The 17423-nt window shown below is 34.9% G+C and overlaps 2 protein-coding genes across 2 annotated transcripts; one reads left to right on the top strand and one right to left on the bottom strand.

Annotated features, from left to right (window-relative positions):
* Window positions 1-4683: 4683 nt before the first annotated feature.
* Window positions 4684-8330, bottom strand: LOC106294169 (protein FEZ-like). The gene is made up of 4 exons (XM_013729764.1): window positions 8312-8330; window positions 7980-8171; window positions 7560-7864; window positions 4684-5442 (listed from the first exon to the last, which is right to left on the bottom strand). Exons 1-4 carry the CDS (start codon window positions 8328-8330, stop codon window positions 4684-4686), a joined length of 1275 nt encoding a protein of 424 aa, XP_013585218.1.
* Window positions 8331-14683: 6353 nt separating this feature from the next.
* LOC106344602 lies at window positions 14684-16703 on the top strand. Its single transcript, XM_013783951.1, has 4 exons — window positions 14684-15568; window positions 15679-16157; window positions 16202-16349; window positions 16554-16703. The coding sequence occupies exons 1-4, from the start codon at window positions 14684-14686 to the stop codon at window positions 16701-16703; spliced, it is 1662 nt and encodes a 553-aa protein (XP_013639405.1).
* Window positions 16704-17423: the final 720 nt, after the last annotated feature.

The raw sequence follows: 17423 nt of genomic DNA, 5'->3' as shown, positions 1-17423 counted from the left end.
GTGGAGTCCAGGAGGAAGTACAAAAGACATGCATTGGAAATCATAAGATAAATTATGTGTGCCTAAAGATAATGGTGGACTAGACTTTAAGGATCTTATTGACTTTAATACGACTATGCTTGGAAAGCAATCGTGGAGGCTGATTGAGAAGCCAAATACTCTTTTTTCAAGAGTCTTCAAAGGACGGTACTACATGAATGCTACACCCCTGGAACCGATCCGCTCATACTCCCAGTCATGTGGCTGGAAGAGTATTATTTCGGCTAGATCTTTGGTTTGTAAAGGACTAATTAAAAGGGTGGGAACATGTTCATCTATCTCAGTATGGAATGATCCTTGGTTCCCAGCCACTCACCCGAGACCAGCAAACAAAAACCTTCAAAACAGTTATCCGGACCTCACAGTGGATTCCCTCATTAATCTGGAATCCTGAACTTGGAATTTACAGGCAATCAGGGCTTTGGTGGATCCTCATGATGTAAAAATTATTGAAATTATTCCATTAAGTAGAGATCCGATGGAGGATAGGAATGGATGACATTTTACTAACAATGGGAAATACTCGGCCCAATCAGGTTATCAAGTGGAACGGATATATCCTGACAAGGAAAAACCATCAGAATTTTATGGTCCCACAGTGGATACACTAAAAACTTTCTGCTGGAAAGTGCGGTGCCCCCCCCCCCCCCCTTCCGGAAGATAAAGCATTTCTTATGGCAACTCCTTTCAGGATGCATTGCGGTAATGAAAAATCTAAAAGGAAGAGGGATACAAGGGGATATATGTAGTGCTCGATGCGGAGATCTGGAGGAATCAATAAACCATGTGTTTTTGAATGTCCTCCAGCACGTCAAGTGTAGGCATTATCTAAGATACCATCGCATCCCAATATTTTTCCTATCAGTTCTTTTTTCGCTAATATGGATCATCTTTTTTGGAGAGTCAATCCAAAGATGGATGATCACCAATTTGCATTGATATTATGGTATATATGTAAATGCCGGAATAACAAAGTTTTTAGTGATCTGGATATTGATCCGAGGGAAACACTTAAAATAGCATAATTGGAGTCATTACTTTGGGCTGAGGCATAGGTAGTAAATGACCCAATGAGGGGGCATCAGGTACAGACCAGTCCCACACTAGCGACGCCAGGACGATGGTGTTTCATAGATGTATCATCGAAAGATAAGGATTTAGTTTCAGGGCAATGCTGGTATAGCACTTTACCGGGTTTTGATGGTTTATTAGGGGCGATGAATGTAAGGGCATGTCTCTCACCCCTTCATTCGGAGGTGGAGGCATTAATTTAGGAAATGAAATGTATGAAGAATTTAAGACAGTTTCAGGTAACGTTTGCAACGGATTGTTCTCAATTGGTGAAGATAGTTTCGGAACCAGAAGAGCCAGCATTTGAACGTTATCTGGAAGACATTAAGCTCTTAAAAAGAAGTTTCCTCAACTTAGACATCGTTCATGTACCCCATACGGAGAACCTACAGGTGGATAGCTTAGCACGCAGTGTTAGGAAATAACTGTCATTCGTAGTTCACATGGATGCGGAGTTACCGATTTAGTTTACAGAGTTAACATGAGTCTGTAAATGTTTGCTGTAAAAAAAACATATAGAAAATCTATCTTTGTTGAACAAATAAAAAATTTAAAACATCTTACTTTCGGAAACAGAGAAAGTGTAACTGAACCCGGACAATTATATAATAATTTCTTCTTCCAACATTGTTGTGTTGTTATGAAGGTATATCTGGTGGGTATATACAAAAGAGTGGATGATAACAACAAGTCATGATTAAGACAATCTGATTATGCTTGATTGATTAAAGTTGAGCCAAATTAAACATAAAATGCTTACTTTTTATTATATTCTTTTCGGGGTCTATATGAATAAAAGGAAAAACGACAACCAAAGGCAAAGCATCATTTCATCAGGGGCCATTTTAAACGATTTAATAGCTTTGAACGAAACATTTAGTATGAACTGTATATAAACATTTTTTAACTTTTCTTCATTGCATTTCTTTAAATGAAATTTATTCGGGAAATTTGGAAAATGTCTAAAAGTTCAGACTTTTTTAGGGTTGTGTGTTGTTGTTGTATGTGAGTAAGTTTTTAATTAATTATAAATCATTTATCATAATTTCCCCAAGTATTTAGTCCTTTAACAGTTTGAAATATAATTTTTTATCAACTGAAATTATAATCAGTAAAATAACTTTAAAAAATTTTGTGAACTCATAGATCCAGGGCAACCGCCCCTCTCTCCATGGTCAAGAGCCGGGACTGCATGTCATGCCCGCTATCCTCCATCTCCCTCAATTATATTTTTCTTAGTTTTATTATAACTACACCAATGTTACATTCTAAAAAGGTTATTTTTTAGACTGAAAATAATAATGTTATTGTCTACAACAATATCCCAATATATAGTGCAATGTCAAATTCGTGGGAAAATAATTTTAATACTTAACCAAAAAGACAATTGGCCACTATCCCTCACTTAATGTGTGGTGTATTGAATCCTTGTCATATGTTTACGTTGCCAAAGTTTTTTTTAGCTAAACTGTAAAATTCATATTAATGAAGGATAGATTGTACAAAGATCAATCTAAAATCTGGTATCTTTTTACGTCGCCGATGTTCAAATTTGCAAAAAAAAGTAATAGAAAGAAGAATCTGGTATCTCCAAAAACTTAGACCACATTGACGATATAAACACAAGAAAATATGATGTTTTCACGAACTCAGATTCACAACGAGAGTATTAAAATGACGAAAAATGAAAAGCACAACAAACAGAATAACGCCCAACCAAAAGAATGTCAAGAATACAATACGTGTGTTCTCAAAACATTTAACTTTGGATTAAATGTCGTTTTAATGTTTCAAAAATATACTCCATCCGTTTCATTTTACTTGTCGTTCTAGACTTCGACACACAGATTAATAAAACATTTAAGTTTATCTATTTACTAGATAAAAACATCATTATCAATACATCTAACCAGATTTCAACCAATAGAAAAATAGATTAGAATAAAAAGTCAATAAATTTTGCATTGAAATCATAAAACGACACTAATTTTGAAACAAAAATTTTGTTCTAAAACGACGTCTAATTCAAAACGGAGGGAGTATATGTTTTAGAGTTTTCAATCATTTTGTAGTTATTTCTTACTCCCTCTGTTCCCGAAAGTAAAATTTTCTAAAATGTTCACGCTTATTAAGAATTCAATAAATTTTTATAATTTAATTTTTCTTTTACTTTATTATACACTTTCCAATAATTTTTCACCAATGAAATTTAGTCAATTCAAATATTTTTATTTAATGTTTCTTAAAAGTATTAAAAAGTACCTTATAGAAAATCTATCTTTGTGGAACAACTAAAAAATCTAAAACATCTTACTTTCGGAAACGGAGGCAGTATAAATTTAAACCAATATGAAATTAATATAAACACATGACGTTAACAAAATATTATATGAACAGATTTTCTGACTTAAACGGTGAATATTTAGTAAACATTTACATCATTTTTTTGTAATTATTATTTTCAAAAGATGTTATGTATTTGAGTCAGCAAACAGCAAACATTAAACTAAATATTCACCTTTTGAGTCAGAAAATCCGTACAGTAAATAGAATTGGTTTATTGATGAAGAAAGAAAAACATGAACTGACTATATTTGTTTGGGCTTGATAGTAATTATAACACCAAAGCCCATATAATTGGGCTTTAAAAGCTCTTATAGTCTCCGTCGTAAAAGCCCTAAGGAGAAAAGCCTGCGAAAATGGTGTAGCGTCTTGTCTAACAACTACGCCACCAAATCGAACCAACACCGCATCGTCGAGACTCCACGTCTCCTTTCGATGCATGATGTGTAAACAACAATCACCCATCTTTTCAGAGTGTAATACGTATGTGAATCTACTCCTTTTTTTTTTTTTAATCTACTCTGGTTCTCTGGACTTTGATTCTCGTGTAGCTTAAGCGTTTTATGTTTTTTTCTTCTTCCTCGTTGTTTTTGGCCTTGGATTACATACATTTTTACACGGTGAAATGTTGAGGTTCGATCAGGTCAAAATTAAGTTCATCAACTCATGAAATTTACTACCCAACGTTCCTATACAGCTAGTGAAGTTATGAGCACACAAAATAAGGAATGGTGAAATTTTCGTGAATGCTGCTGACATTTTGAGTTACTTAGTCTTTGTAAAGTGTTTCACATATATAAATTAGATCACTGGAGTGTACATAACCTATTGACAAGCTTAACATATTGAAAAATGAAATAGAAATTTTACTCGCACTTGAATTTCTTAACTTCATTCTATAACTATATTCTAAAAACCTTTTTGAATATTTCAGTGACAATCTCGTATATTATGGTGGTACTTCTGACTTTATCAGCTCTAGAAAATATTTTCTTTCTGGCACTGCAATCAAACTAAAATGTTTTTTAATGGTTTCTCTCTTTAATTTAGGTTGGTTTAGTCTATGGCATCTTCACTCAAGTCAAGCTAGCCTAAACTGACTTGTGCAAACAGTCAACGAAGCATAAATGAATTTTCCTTGCATTAGTGAAAGAGAGCCTACAAGAGGTACAACCTGGCTTACAAAAACAAAACCAAGAAGACAAAGACATGAAAATCTATCCAAATCCATCAAGTTGTGGAGAAACAAGCTGGCAAATCTCCATTAACGGATGACAAAGAAGAATAATAACTCTCCAACAATGTCATGTTATGTTTCACGTCTTCATAATGGTGAGGATGTTTCTCTTCAACTGTTGAAGCAATATCACCAAACCTGAGTGTGGCACAGTGACTATGAAGATCTTCATTGAAACTATGCATGTTCCTCATTTCCCCATTTCCTTCGAGTCCCTTTTCTTGATACTCTTGTGGTAGGCTTACAAGATCAGGACACTGCTCTTGGGCCAACACCGCACTGAGGTCGATCTTGCCGGTGCATTCTCCCAAGAAGCTCGAATATGATGATGGCATGTTTAGGAGAAACGAGGGGAATTCATTAGACGAGGCGAGCCTTGGAAACTGAGCTTGTATTTCTTGTGGAGCAAGAAAGAGATTTGTGAGGTATTGTTGGTCTAAACATGAAACCGGATTGAAATCGTTGGTGGGCTCGTAGGAAGTGAAATCCAAGTAAGAGAATGGACTTATAGAGGCAGCAAGAGGAGTTGTACTACTACTAGTTTTGGGAATTTTGTTCGTGTTCTCATGGTGAAACTGGAAGTGAGAGCTAGTTTTGAGGTCTGAAGAAAAGTGTGATGTGTTTGATGGCTTTTGGTTGGACATTGTGTCGATGCTTGTGTCTGATGGTAACGAGGAAACAAAGGAGTGAGAGAGAGCTTTTAGGGTCGTTGTGTTTGACTTTTTGAAGATTCTGCATATAGCCCACGAGTCCTGTAGTGATCCATATAAATTTTGTATTAGTAACAAACATCGTGTTGCATAAACTATATTAACAATAAGAGTCATCTAAACTATTAAAACTGAAGTACAAATAGTACTTATCCATAAGTTTTCTTCAATAATTACAAAAAAATGCCACTGACCTTATCTCTATACTTTTAGTCTAACTAAAAAGCTTACACGAATTTAACCATGAACATTAAAAGCCCATTACATTAGATTTGTGGGACTATTATCGTTGTTTGAACCTTACAACAAAGCTCGGTTTAATAACTTATATAACACGGTTTGATCTAAAGTATCAGTAAACCGGATAATATTTAAAATTGAAATTTTAAAATTCTATCAAATAACTTATATTAACAAAGAAGATATCAACTTGCAAATCGATGCCAAAAAAATATATCAACTTGCAAATCACAGTTGGTATATTCTATGTTATAAAGTGTTTACAGATATTTATGATATTACTATTGTAAATCTTGCAAATCATTCTATTTATTTTAGTCAAAATGTAAATATGTACACATAATATTCCTATATATTCACCGTCTTAATATCTTGCCTTAACAACAACCTAAATCATAGCTATCATATTAACCACAAAGATTTCAAACTTTTAAATCACGCTTTAGTATAATCTTATATGTAAAGTTTATTCTTATTCTACAACTTGCAAATCAAGCTTTCAAATATTTAGTTTAGATTTCTTCTCTCTTATTTCCTGCACTAACAATATATATATATACAGTATACCATTCCTAGAACGATAACCTATTCATATTCCGAAAAAGTAACGTAAAAATTGTTTCCCACTTCACGTTTTATACTTCTCGAACGTCAAACCATTTAAAACTTGATGGTGATCTCAAGTCAAACTACTGCATTCCCAGAAACAAAACAAGAGAGACTCTTTTTTTTTTTTTATCAAATCAAGAGAGACTCTTGATATGGTTCTCGCCAATGAAAACTATAAGCATTTTGCAATTTTTTTTTTCTTTCACATACTATTGATCTATAAGTAATGACAAAACCACATGTTGTAGGGTGTTAAAATCGGTTATTGATCTAAGAAAGTTACGGCCCGTTATTTTATTAAGGTGATTTTCATTGTGCTTGGTTACTATGTTTTTTTATTATCATAAAACAATTTAAATAGATAATATAAATATGTTATACATATATATATTCATGTTATATTTGTTTTTTGTAGAATAAGTGGTATAGTATAAATATTAAAATGTAGTTTTTCTCATCTATCTAGCTATCATACATATTCATTTGCAAAAATCTAATATTAAATTATTTACCAAAAAGTCTTTGGTTTTGGAAAAACCATACTAATATAAATACAAAAAAATATAATATATATATGATCCATGCGGATGATATACCGAATAAGAAGTAATGTATGTAACATTAGCTTACACTATCAAAATTTGATACTAAATGAACAAGGTCACACATATATAAATTGTGAAAAATAATTAAACATTTATAAATATTTAAAATTACAAAACGAAAATAAATCCGCGCGGACGCGCGGGTCAAAGTCTAGTAGTATTTAAGGCATAAGCATCCACAGTCTATTTATTTAATGAGCTTAGCTGGCTTTTTCATATTTATCATAAATTATAAGATACTTTTGATTATTTGCATATGAGTTGTAATTTTAAGAAAATGTTTCATAAAAACCTTATTGTTATTAGAAATAGATTATAGTAGACACGGAAAACACACAATAGTTTAAGCTTACAATCAAAGGGGAAAAGGTAGGGGAAAAAAAAAGAAACGAGTCCCTAAAATATAAAATCCATATATTCACATCTCTAGTATTTGTCAATAAACAATCTTGAAAAATATATTTGCTTTATTAATGTTAAAGAGAGATATATAGTTCAACTCACTAGCTACTTTGCGAAAAATGCACCAAATTCAAGATATACATTATTTACACATAACAATTATCCTCAAAACCTTCTAACCAGATCTTCGATCTTAATAATTAAATTTGTACGTATAGCCGTCCGCATAACTTTTTAACCATATATGTTTCTATTTCCAAATAAATTAAATCTAGACAAATCATTGAATTAACCCGAACTTACGTTTGGAGAGACAGGCGAATCGAAGAACCTCTTAGAAGAAGGAGTTGGCTCCGAGATAGAAGGCAAACGAAACTCATGCATCATCCAATCAGTCTTAACTCCTTTCGCAGCTCTTCCTTGGTAGAACACCAGTGACTTCTTTAGACCTATGCATTTGTTTCCTTCCGACGAGTATATCGGCCTGTCTGTTCCCGTGGCTTTCCAGAAACCAGCTCCAGTCACTCGGTTCGGCCTCGAGCTATTCCTATACTTCCTGTCCCTCGGACAGTAAAAATACCATTCCTTTTCACCCGTCATTGCAAACCCTAATATATTAATTCAAAACAGCAACAATAACAAACATATTTGGTTAGACATCAGTTACTTATATTATTTGTAAGCAACGAATATGAGATATAAAGTATGAAAAATTATATATACTTGGAAGATCCCAGGGGTCGTATTTGTAGATATCGAGTTGTCTTATGAGTTCAATGGAGAGAGGATGGTGTTGAACCTTCCGCTTGAGGTAGAAGCTTACAAGCTCTTCGTCGGTTGGATGAAACCTAAATCCGGGCAACAATACTTCCTCCATTTTCTGATCACCATCAACGTTTCTCTCTCCCATTTTCCCTAAAACCCTAAAATAAAAGGAGTTTAGAAAGAAACCCTAAGTGGAAAAAGATTGAGTCTGGTTGAAAGAGGTGGAAGAGAAGTGAAGTGGTTTATCTTAAGTTGGAATCAATATATGCTTCCTTGCGAGGGGTCTGAACCCGAAGGATCAGCCGCCATTTCAGCTGAGATTTTTAGTAGTAAAATTATTTTTTTTTTGAATTAATGTCCCAAGAAAATTTGTTTGAAGGCTTCGTTTTACTTTAGAAGACAATTTTTTTAAAAAAATTGAGCTCAGGGAAAAAGGTTATAAACACTAGGACAAGCACACGAAAATATATAAAATAAAAACGTACTATACTATATATCATCTGTATTTCTACATATTTACGTATATTATCTGTATTTCTACATTTCATTACTTCAAGAATGATCAGTATAGCATGTACGCATATATACACAACGTGTACTGTACACAGTGTGCATGCAGCATAGACAGACAAGGATGTGCATGAAATTTTTGTATTTTTGTATTTTTCGTTGCCTCAATTGTGTGTAGTCATTTGTGTTTGAATGCATGTACTTACTATATATGAATGAAGACAAGAAATTATTAAAGACCACTGGAGTCTAATAGTGTAGCTTCGGTTTGAAGTCTTCTAATTAATAAAGGAAACAAGGGTCGATCGAGGCCAGCTGCCACAAACAAGACTTTGGGGTGAAAATTTAAATTCACGTATCTTTTTATTACCAATTAAAATGTTACATAGATTAATAATAAAATAAATTAATTTTATTTAAAAAAATCTCAAAATAATTAAAAAAAATAACATCAATTTTAATGATACTAAAGCCACTAACTAAACCCTAAATCTAAATCTTAAATCCTAAACCCTAAACCCAAACCGTAAACCTTAAACCCAAATCATATATCCTAAACCCAAATTCTAAATCCTAAACCCAAACCGTAAACCGTAAACCCAAACCCTATATCCCAAACCCAAATCATAGACTCTAAACTCAAACCATATATCAAAACCTAATCCCTACATCATAAACTCAAATCGTAAACCCTGAACCCAAATCCTATATTCTAAAGGTTTGAGTTAATGTTGATGTTGTTTCTTTAGAGTTTAAGATTTGGGTTTAGAGTCTAGGTTTGGGTTTAGGATCTAGGGTTTGAGTTTAAGGTGTAGGGTTTGGGTTTAGAATTTACGGTTTCGGTTTAGAGTTTAGGATTTGGGTTTAAGATATAGGGTTTGTGTTTAGGTTTAGAGTTTGGGTCTAGAATTTAGGGTTTAAGATTTAGATTTAAAGTTTAGGGTTCAGAATTTAAGATTTAGGGTTTAGTTAGTGGCGTTAGAGTCATTAAAATGAGTTTCATTAATTTTTTTGAATTTTTTTTTAAAAATAATGTATTTTATTATTAATCTATGTTGTATTTTGATTGGTAATAAAAGGAGAGATGAATTTAATGATTCACCTTCAAGGTGAATTTAAATTTCATCCGTAAGGTGAACCTAATTTTTGTTCAGCTGCCACTACAAAAAATTCGAAATTAAATTCAGTCGTACGCACTAAAATAATTGCCTTCAGGTTTCTAATTAAGATTATACTAACAAAATTAAAAACGATTCTCAGAATCCGAGTTTCTATTCCATTCCTCTTCACAGTTTCTATTCCCACTGACCAATGTCAGAAAATTACAAAATTAAACAGATGGCTACGTTTTAATGGCCAATGGGGCGACGACGTTACTGTAATTTACAATTAACACCCTAAATTTGATTTGACCACTGTCTGAACGATCGTGTTCGCTTTACCTTTTTGGTAACTTCATCGTTTCGGATTTTCCAACGGACAAGTCTTAAGTTTGACTCATAGGCCAATGAATTAGTTGAAGGGTTCGACTTTAATTACTTTACGCAAATTTTTTAATTCAAGTCTATTCATTTGGTTCAGAAAGAAATAAGTATTTCTCTAACTTTCAAAGTTCAAACTTAGTCGCGATATTGCGTATTACGATATTCCTTGGTATTAGTGTGCGCAGTGCAGAATAAAATAAGTGGTTAGATTATTTATTTTACGATATCTTATTACAATATTCAAGGATAAACATTCAGATATCAGTTAGATTCAGTTGATTTATTCGGATTTTGATTTTTAGAGTTAGAAATTTAAATATGATTAGATATTTACAAATGTCGGTTTGAATTTGGTTCGAATCATTTCGGTTCGGGTTCGAGTTCGCGTACCTATTTTAATTATGTAATTTTTTAACAAAAATTCAAATATACTTAATCCTCAAAATCCGAAAAATAAAAATAATGTAAAACATAAAAATTTGAATAATTTAAGACTAAATATTTAAATTTACATAAAAATAGTTCAATTTAAGTATTTAGATGGAGAAAATAAAATATTTTCAGTATTTTGAACATATTTTGTTATTTTAGATATTTACATGTTAATGAATATCTAATAAATATAAAATTTTAAAAAACTAATATATTTAAGTATATAATTGTGTTTTAGATATTTTCGGTATCCAAAATATTTTAGTTTGGAGCGGATTCGGGTATATTTATTCTGATATTAAAATTTTAGATCCATTTCAGTACTTAATCAGTTTTAATTTGTGTTTAGTATTACTTTCAAATCAAGTTCGGTTCGGTTCTTCGGATCCAAATATTTTACCCTGACTTATTTTCTTCTATAAATATAAAGAAAATAAATCAATGTAAAACTAATATGTTAGGCTTATTTTAAATACATAATTATTGGACCATATTTTAAGAACACCAATAAAAATGGTTACGCGTCGTGTCAATATTGTTGGACACGTTAAAAATCGACGTAGTCTATAACCAATAACGTATACTTTCTTATGAAAGTTCTTGGTAAATATGTTATAAACACGATAGAATCAAGTGAAATGGGTTAGAGTTGTGTCAAAAATAATGTGATCTCTTCACTCGGTATATGAATTATGTTTTTCAATTGATTTTGCGAGTTTTCTTTTTTTAAAAGCTTTTTATGATTTCTGTTTTTTTTTTCTAACAATCTGATTATGTTTCTAGTTCTTGATTTGATATGAAAACTCTATAAAAAAAATAATACTTGGCTCAACTAAAGATTCAACTTTGTGTGTGGCGCTTTCACCTCAGTTTTCTTAATTCATAACCAATGACAATTGTTTGTTGCTTTCGTGTGCATAAACCTCAACCATGACCAAGTCCAGCAATATACGAAACTATCAATTTCTAAAAACATTCTCATTCCGGCATTTTAGTTGACGTGAATCTTAATGATTTTGTAATTTAATTGTTTCAGTAATGATATTATTCAGTACTTGCCCGAAGAGAACTTCAATTCACTAATACAGAGGTTAAAAATACAAAAACTAAAAATGAAATGATTAAAAAAACTAGTGTGTGACACATTAAATATTTTGCGATAGAGTTAAGAAAATTAGTGTGTAAACACATTAATTATTAAATGACTGTGAGAATGACACGTAATCAATCTAAAGTTGAAATGATTATGAGACTGATACGTGTCAATGTGTGTGTGAATACATTTATTGCGAATGATTCTTTTTAATATATATATAAGGGATACGAAATCACTATTGTTGAAATAAAAAGATTGTACCAAAGTAAATATTCCGTTTGCAACAAAAATGAAAGAAAAACAATTGTTGAAATAAAAAGATGGTACCAAAGTAAATATTCAGTTTGCAACAAAAATGAAAGAAAAACAAAATAAGAAGGCTCTCGGATTGAAATTACTCAGCAGAAAAGATCAGTTAAAATTCTTTCACAGTGGAACTATATTCAGAAGAAAAGACTGAATCCACTGTCTTATTCATAAACCTGTAAACTAAATATTACTCTTTTGCTTCTACTGTTTTACATATACCTTTTCTTTTTTTGTCATCTAGTAGATTAAGATTATATCAAACATTCGGTTACACGCATACAATTACGACAATGTCTGAAGCCAAAAGTCGGCGAGATAACAAGTACCACCCGAAGCCAAGAGCCGGCGAGGTAACAAATACCACCCGGAGCTAAAAGATAAACATAACACACACTCTTAAAGCTAATATATAACCAAAAAAAAGGAGACAAAAGGCAGAAGAGTGAAAACCAAGCTTCAGCAAGAAATGCTCAACCATGCACTCGAAGATGAACTTACCTAGCGAGACCTCATCAACTACTAACACCAGTAGAAAGAGCGCGCGAACGCGCCGGACGACGCCGGAGCAGATCTCGCGAGCGGTCACCGGAATCAGCAAGAGACGCTTGACCAGAGCCCGAAACAAAGCAACAGCGGAGGGGAGTGACCGGGAAGCAAAGTGGAAAACAGAGCAAGGAGGAGGGAAACCTCCGGCGGCCGGACGCGCGCGAACGCGCCGGACGACGCCGGAGCAGATCTCGCGAGCGGTCACCGGAATCAGCAAGAGACGCTTGACCAGAGCCCGAAACAAAGCAACAGCGGAGGGGAGTGACCGGGAAGCAAAGTGGAAAACAGAGCAAGGAGGAGGGAAACCTCCGGCGGCCGGACGCGCGCGAACGCGCCGGACGACGCCGGAGCAGATCTCGCGAGCGGTCACCGGAATCAGCAAGAAAGGATGGGATGTCTATTAAAAATTACATATACCTTTTCATAAGCAAATTATCTTTAAGGTAAGGTAAGTTTTCAATTGATATAAATTTTAACTGTGTCATCCCGCAATATAGATAGCTCTGGCACACGTGTACATCGTCTTATTCCAGTGGTTTCTACGAATATGAGTACAAACCATGATCACAATCTTCATACAGAAAACACACACACAAACTACCAGATCTTTCATAATCAGCATTTTATATGTAGTCTTGGTTCTCGTAATTCTCCATGTCTAGCAAAAGCTACAAAACTTGTATGCGCCGCTCAAACAAAGATACACAAAGCATTGATTGTTCTTCTACCCCGAATGTTTGATTTGTCATGCATTAATAATTAGTTAATGTATGAATCACATCTACAGATATATGCACCACCTTGTTTTCTAAGGGCTTCACCTTGTTTTATTATTTTTGCCAAGGTGAGCCCATCTAGTTTTAAATTTTCGTAAAGTTTACAAACGCTTCTCATATTTTATATGAAATTCACAACGTTGGCAAAAAAGATATATAGACATTTCTTCGCACAATCTTGTGTTGTGCAAGTACCATATATATCTTCGATGAGTCATACTCCGTAACAAGGTCTCATCTATTTGGTCCAAACACCAAAAAATGATCAAGTCAAATGCAACAATGCCAACAAATATGGTCTACCAAGTGAATGAAAGGCTTTTTAGGACTCTTCATATGTTTTGTTTTCTAGGATTCTGTAGTTCTGATTCCACTTGGAAAGAGATGGGACGAACCTTTCCAACATAGAAATTTATGAGTTTTGGTCCACGACTCATCGAGATGACCTGATTATGTTCATACTTGTTTAAATTTTTATCATGAGAACGTGAATTATTTCAGTAGAGTTGAAAGATTGTCATTTTCTGTCCCTACTGATGATATACATACGTGCTACTACAATTTAAGAGAAAATAAAGATAAAGTCGTATCAGTTATCAAAAAGATATTTAGCATATATTTAAAAATAATCTTTGTATTTCTTATTTTTTATCTTTGAAAAAATTCACAAAACTTTACAAAGGATACAAAGAAATTGGACGTGTTTTTGTTAATTATTGAACTAGATTACATGAAACCAGTTTACACTAATCCCAATGCATAAATTTACTACTATCGGCAGTAAAATGTAACTAATCCTCTATGCATCCAGTCACGTGACCAAATAAACTATCTAAAGGTCTAAAAGTATAACAATTAGGGGTGGGCACGGATCGGATAGTAACATATTTTTTAGTATATATGATTTGCTTCGTACTTCACGGATATCTGATTTTTCGATTTGCTTTGATTCGAAAAAATACGGATATTCAAAAAATTTATAGGTATTTGCGAATATTCACGGATGTTTACGGATATTTTATCCACTTTGTACAATACAAGTAAATCTACCAAACATTACACAAATTTGTTTTTTCTTAAAATAAAATTTACATAATACAAAAGATAAACTAAAAATTAATGAAACTATGTGTTTTATGAATTTTTAAAATTAATAAAAAAATCTTATAAAACAAATATTTTTAGAAAAATTGTAGTTTTCGTTAAAGATTTTATACTTTCTCTTAAATTATATGTTAAATTATAATTGTATAAGATTATGCATTTAAAACTCTATATTTAGTTATAGATATACATCTATATGTATATAAGCCGGAGCATATCAGATATCCGCCTCTAATTTTTTTTAGTATTTGTGATTTGCTTCGCTTTTAATGGATATTGATTTTTAATGTTTACTTTACTTCGGAGGCGTACAGATATCCGAATTTTTCGGATCGAATCGAAACGAATAAAGAATCGAATCAAATTTAACGGATAAAATGCTCAGTCCGAATTAAATATCTAAGAATGGCGGCTGACCTAGGCGATGGCGAAGGCGACAAGAACGGCGACTCTCCCCTGTCTGAGACGACGGACCAAGGCGTGGTGGTTTCGACTGCGGAGAAACCCCCTCTCCCCGGATCGGGATCTCCTTGGCAGAAAACACCAGTGGGGGAACCGCTTCCTCCCTCCGAAGCTGTTGACGACGTAGTCTCGATTCAGATACCCGACGAGATTCTTGTAGAACCTAACCCACTATGGAGGTGCTACGTGGTTGGTTACTTCATTGGAGACACACCCCATGTTGGTTCCATCCATACTACAGTGAATCGGATCTGGTCTTCTCCGAAGATGGGAAGCAAAATCGACGTGCAGTTTCTTGATAAGACAACAGTCTTGTTCCGGATTGAGAACCCTCAGATGCGTGCAAGAGTGACTCAGAGGCGTTATTGGCATATTGCAGACATCCCATTGGTGGTTAACGAGTGGTCTCCAGAAACTGCTCTTGATCCCCCGGACCTCTCTGCCATGCCGATTTGGATTGATCTTAAGGGTGTACCGAGTCTTTTGTTCTCTCATAAGGCTCTGAAATGTTTAAGTCGAGCAGCAGGAAATTTTGTTAAGTTACATCCGCACACAAAGAAGTGTACCAGGTTGGATGCAGCTCGTGTTCTCGTAGAGGTGGATCTTAATAAACCTCTGGTGGAGAAAATCAGCTGTCTGGACCGAGATGGAAGGACGGTGATGATTGAGGTCTTATATCCCTGGTTGCCACCTAAGTGTAACATCTGTAATGGATGGGGTCATTTAGTCTCTAACTGCCAATCAAAGAAGATCTCAGTGATGCAGAAGGGTAAGGAGGTTGCGGTAGATAAGGGGGATTCAGATGTGGTTATAAATGGTGATGGTTCAGTGAGAAACGATCTTCAGAGTACGAAGCGTAATGTGGTCCAAGAGTTATTAGACGAACTTGAGGGGTTACCACTTACGTTTGGAAGCAATGTTGTTGGTGATATCCAAAGGAAGCGTTTGAGGTTGGGGATGCATCGACTTCAGTAAGTTCTGAGCAGAGGAAGGAAGAGTGGGCTTTGGTGGGTAGATCTGACATTGTTGAGAAGAGGAGTTCAGTTGGAGAGGACCAGGAGAGTGATGTTGTAGTCTCTCCTTCGAAGTTCAGCGTACTAGCTCTAGAAAGGCAGGAGGAGGAAAATAATGATGAGATGGAAGAGGATGTTAGTGCTGAGAAGGGGGAAGATGAAAATGTAGGCTTGGATATTGAAGAGGGTGAACTGGTTGCAAAATATGTAGCTTTGAAGGCAAAAGACTCAACTAAGACCGCTCGGTTCCGTACTGGTACAAGTTTTAAGTTGAGTAAGCAGATCCCAGCTCGTGCTAAGGACCTTAAGGGTAAGAATCAGACCAACACAAGAAAGACTTGTTCTTCATCTGGAATATGTGGGGGTTCAACTCGCCGCGCAAACACAGAGAGCTTCGTAGATAGGTACAAGCTGAGAAGTTTATGTTTGGATGTCTGTTTGAAACTAGGGTACAACAAGGTAATTGTGCTGATTCTTTGGAAGCGGCTTTACTTGGTTGGACAGCTATGTCAAACTATGAATTCAATCCTTTAGGGCGCGTCTGGTTTTGCTGGTCTGACAAGGTTGTGGTCACTAAGCTTCATAGTAGTGCACAGGTCATTACCTGAGCAGTTCAGATCCCCGAGACGCATGAGCAGTTCATATGTTCAGCGGTATATATATGCATCCAATTGTGAAGTGGAAAGAAGACGTCTTTGGCTGGAACTGCGGGGAACTCAGGCTGCTTACAGCCACCTAGACATGCCTTGGATAGTGGCTGGTGATTTTAATGCGACTCTTTCTTCTGGTGAACACTCCAGGGGATGCTTAACAAGTTCAAGCAGATAGGAATGACGCAGTTTCAGGAGGCTGTAGGGGACTGCATTCTAACTGATCTTACGCATTCAGGAGTGATATTTACATTGTGGAATAATCAGGAAGCAGGCCCTATTGGCAAGAAACTGGATTGAGCTCTCATAAATGGACCCTGGTTACGGACGTTTCCGATCATCTTGTCGTTTTGAGGCAGGGGGATATCAGATCATGCAAGATGTGTGGTGCGTCTCTCTGGTGTAGTGAACGAGGCGAGGAAACCATTCAGGTTCTTCAATTACCTCACTGAGCATCAAGACTTCCTTCCCACGGTGAAGAGAGTTTGGGACTCCACTCAACCTATACATCACTCCTGTACAGCTTTGAGCAGATTTCATGCTAAATTAAAGCTCTTAAAGTATGATATGTGTTTGCTTAATAAAACGCATTATGGGGATCTTCCTGCAAGAACTAAATAAGCTTTTGAGGAGATGTGTCGCTGCCAAAACTTGGTACTGCAGGACCCAAATCCGGTAAATGTTGCTGCAACAGCTACATCGTCTGATCGGTGGAATAAGCTGGCTAGTATTGAGGAGAAGTTTTTCTGATAGAAATCCTGTATTAGATGGCTTGGAGCAGGGGATCATAATACAGTTTTTTTCCATGGGGCAGTGCAGACTAGATCATCGAGGAACACAATCTATTTTCTCGTTACAGAGGCAGGAACAAAACTTACTAAACTCACAGATATCAAGAGAGAGGCAGTTCTGGAGTTTCAGAGATTCCTCCAAACTAAGGAGCAAGGAACGGTTGAAGACCCATGCCCCTTGCTGCAGGAACTGTTAACCTATAGATGCTCGTCGGATTCTGCTGCTGGC

Source organism: Brassica oleracea, chromosome C5 (genome assembly GCF_000695525.1).
Source record: "Brassica oleracea var. oleracea cultivar TO1000 chromosome C5, BOL, whole genome shotgun sequence".
Lineage (NCBI taxonomy): Eukaryota > Viridiplantae > Streptophyta > Magnoliopsida > Brassicales > Brassicaceae > Brassica > Brassica oleracea.
This window is presented reverse-complemented; position numbering and strand designations above follow the sequence as displayed.

Bases quoted from the DNA above. Each gene is read 5' to 3' on its own strand.
- LOC106294169 (XM_013729764.1), bottom strand. The intron at 7,865-7,979 runs GTATATATAATT...TTAATATATTAG, and splicing joins CGACCCCTGGGATCTTCCAA to GGTTTGCAATGACGGGTGAA. The intron at 5,443-7,559 runs GTAAGTTCGGGT...GGATCACTACAG, and splicing joins ATTCGCCTGTCTCTCCAAAC to GACTCGTGGGCTATATGCAG.
- LOC106344602 (XM_013783951.1), top strand. From the start codon at position 14,684: ATGGCGGCTGACCTAGGCGATGGCGAAGGCGACAAGAACGGCGACTCT. The intron at 15,569-15,678 runs GTGAGAAACGAT...TGATATCCAAAG, and splicing joins TTATAAATGGTGATGGTTCA to GAAGCGTTTGAGGTTGGGGA. The intron at 16,350-16,553 runs GTCATTACCTGA...TGAACACTCCAG, and splicing joins AGCTTCATAGTAGTGCACAG to GGGATGCTTAACAAGTTCAA.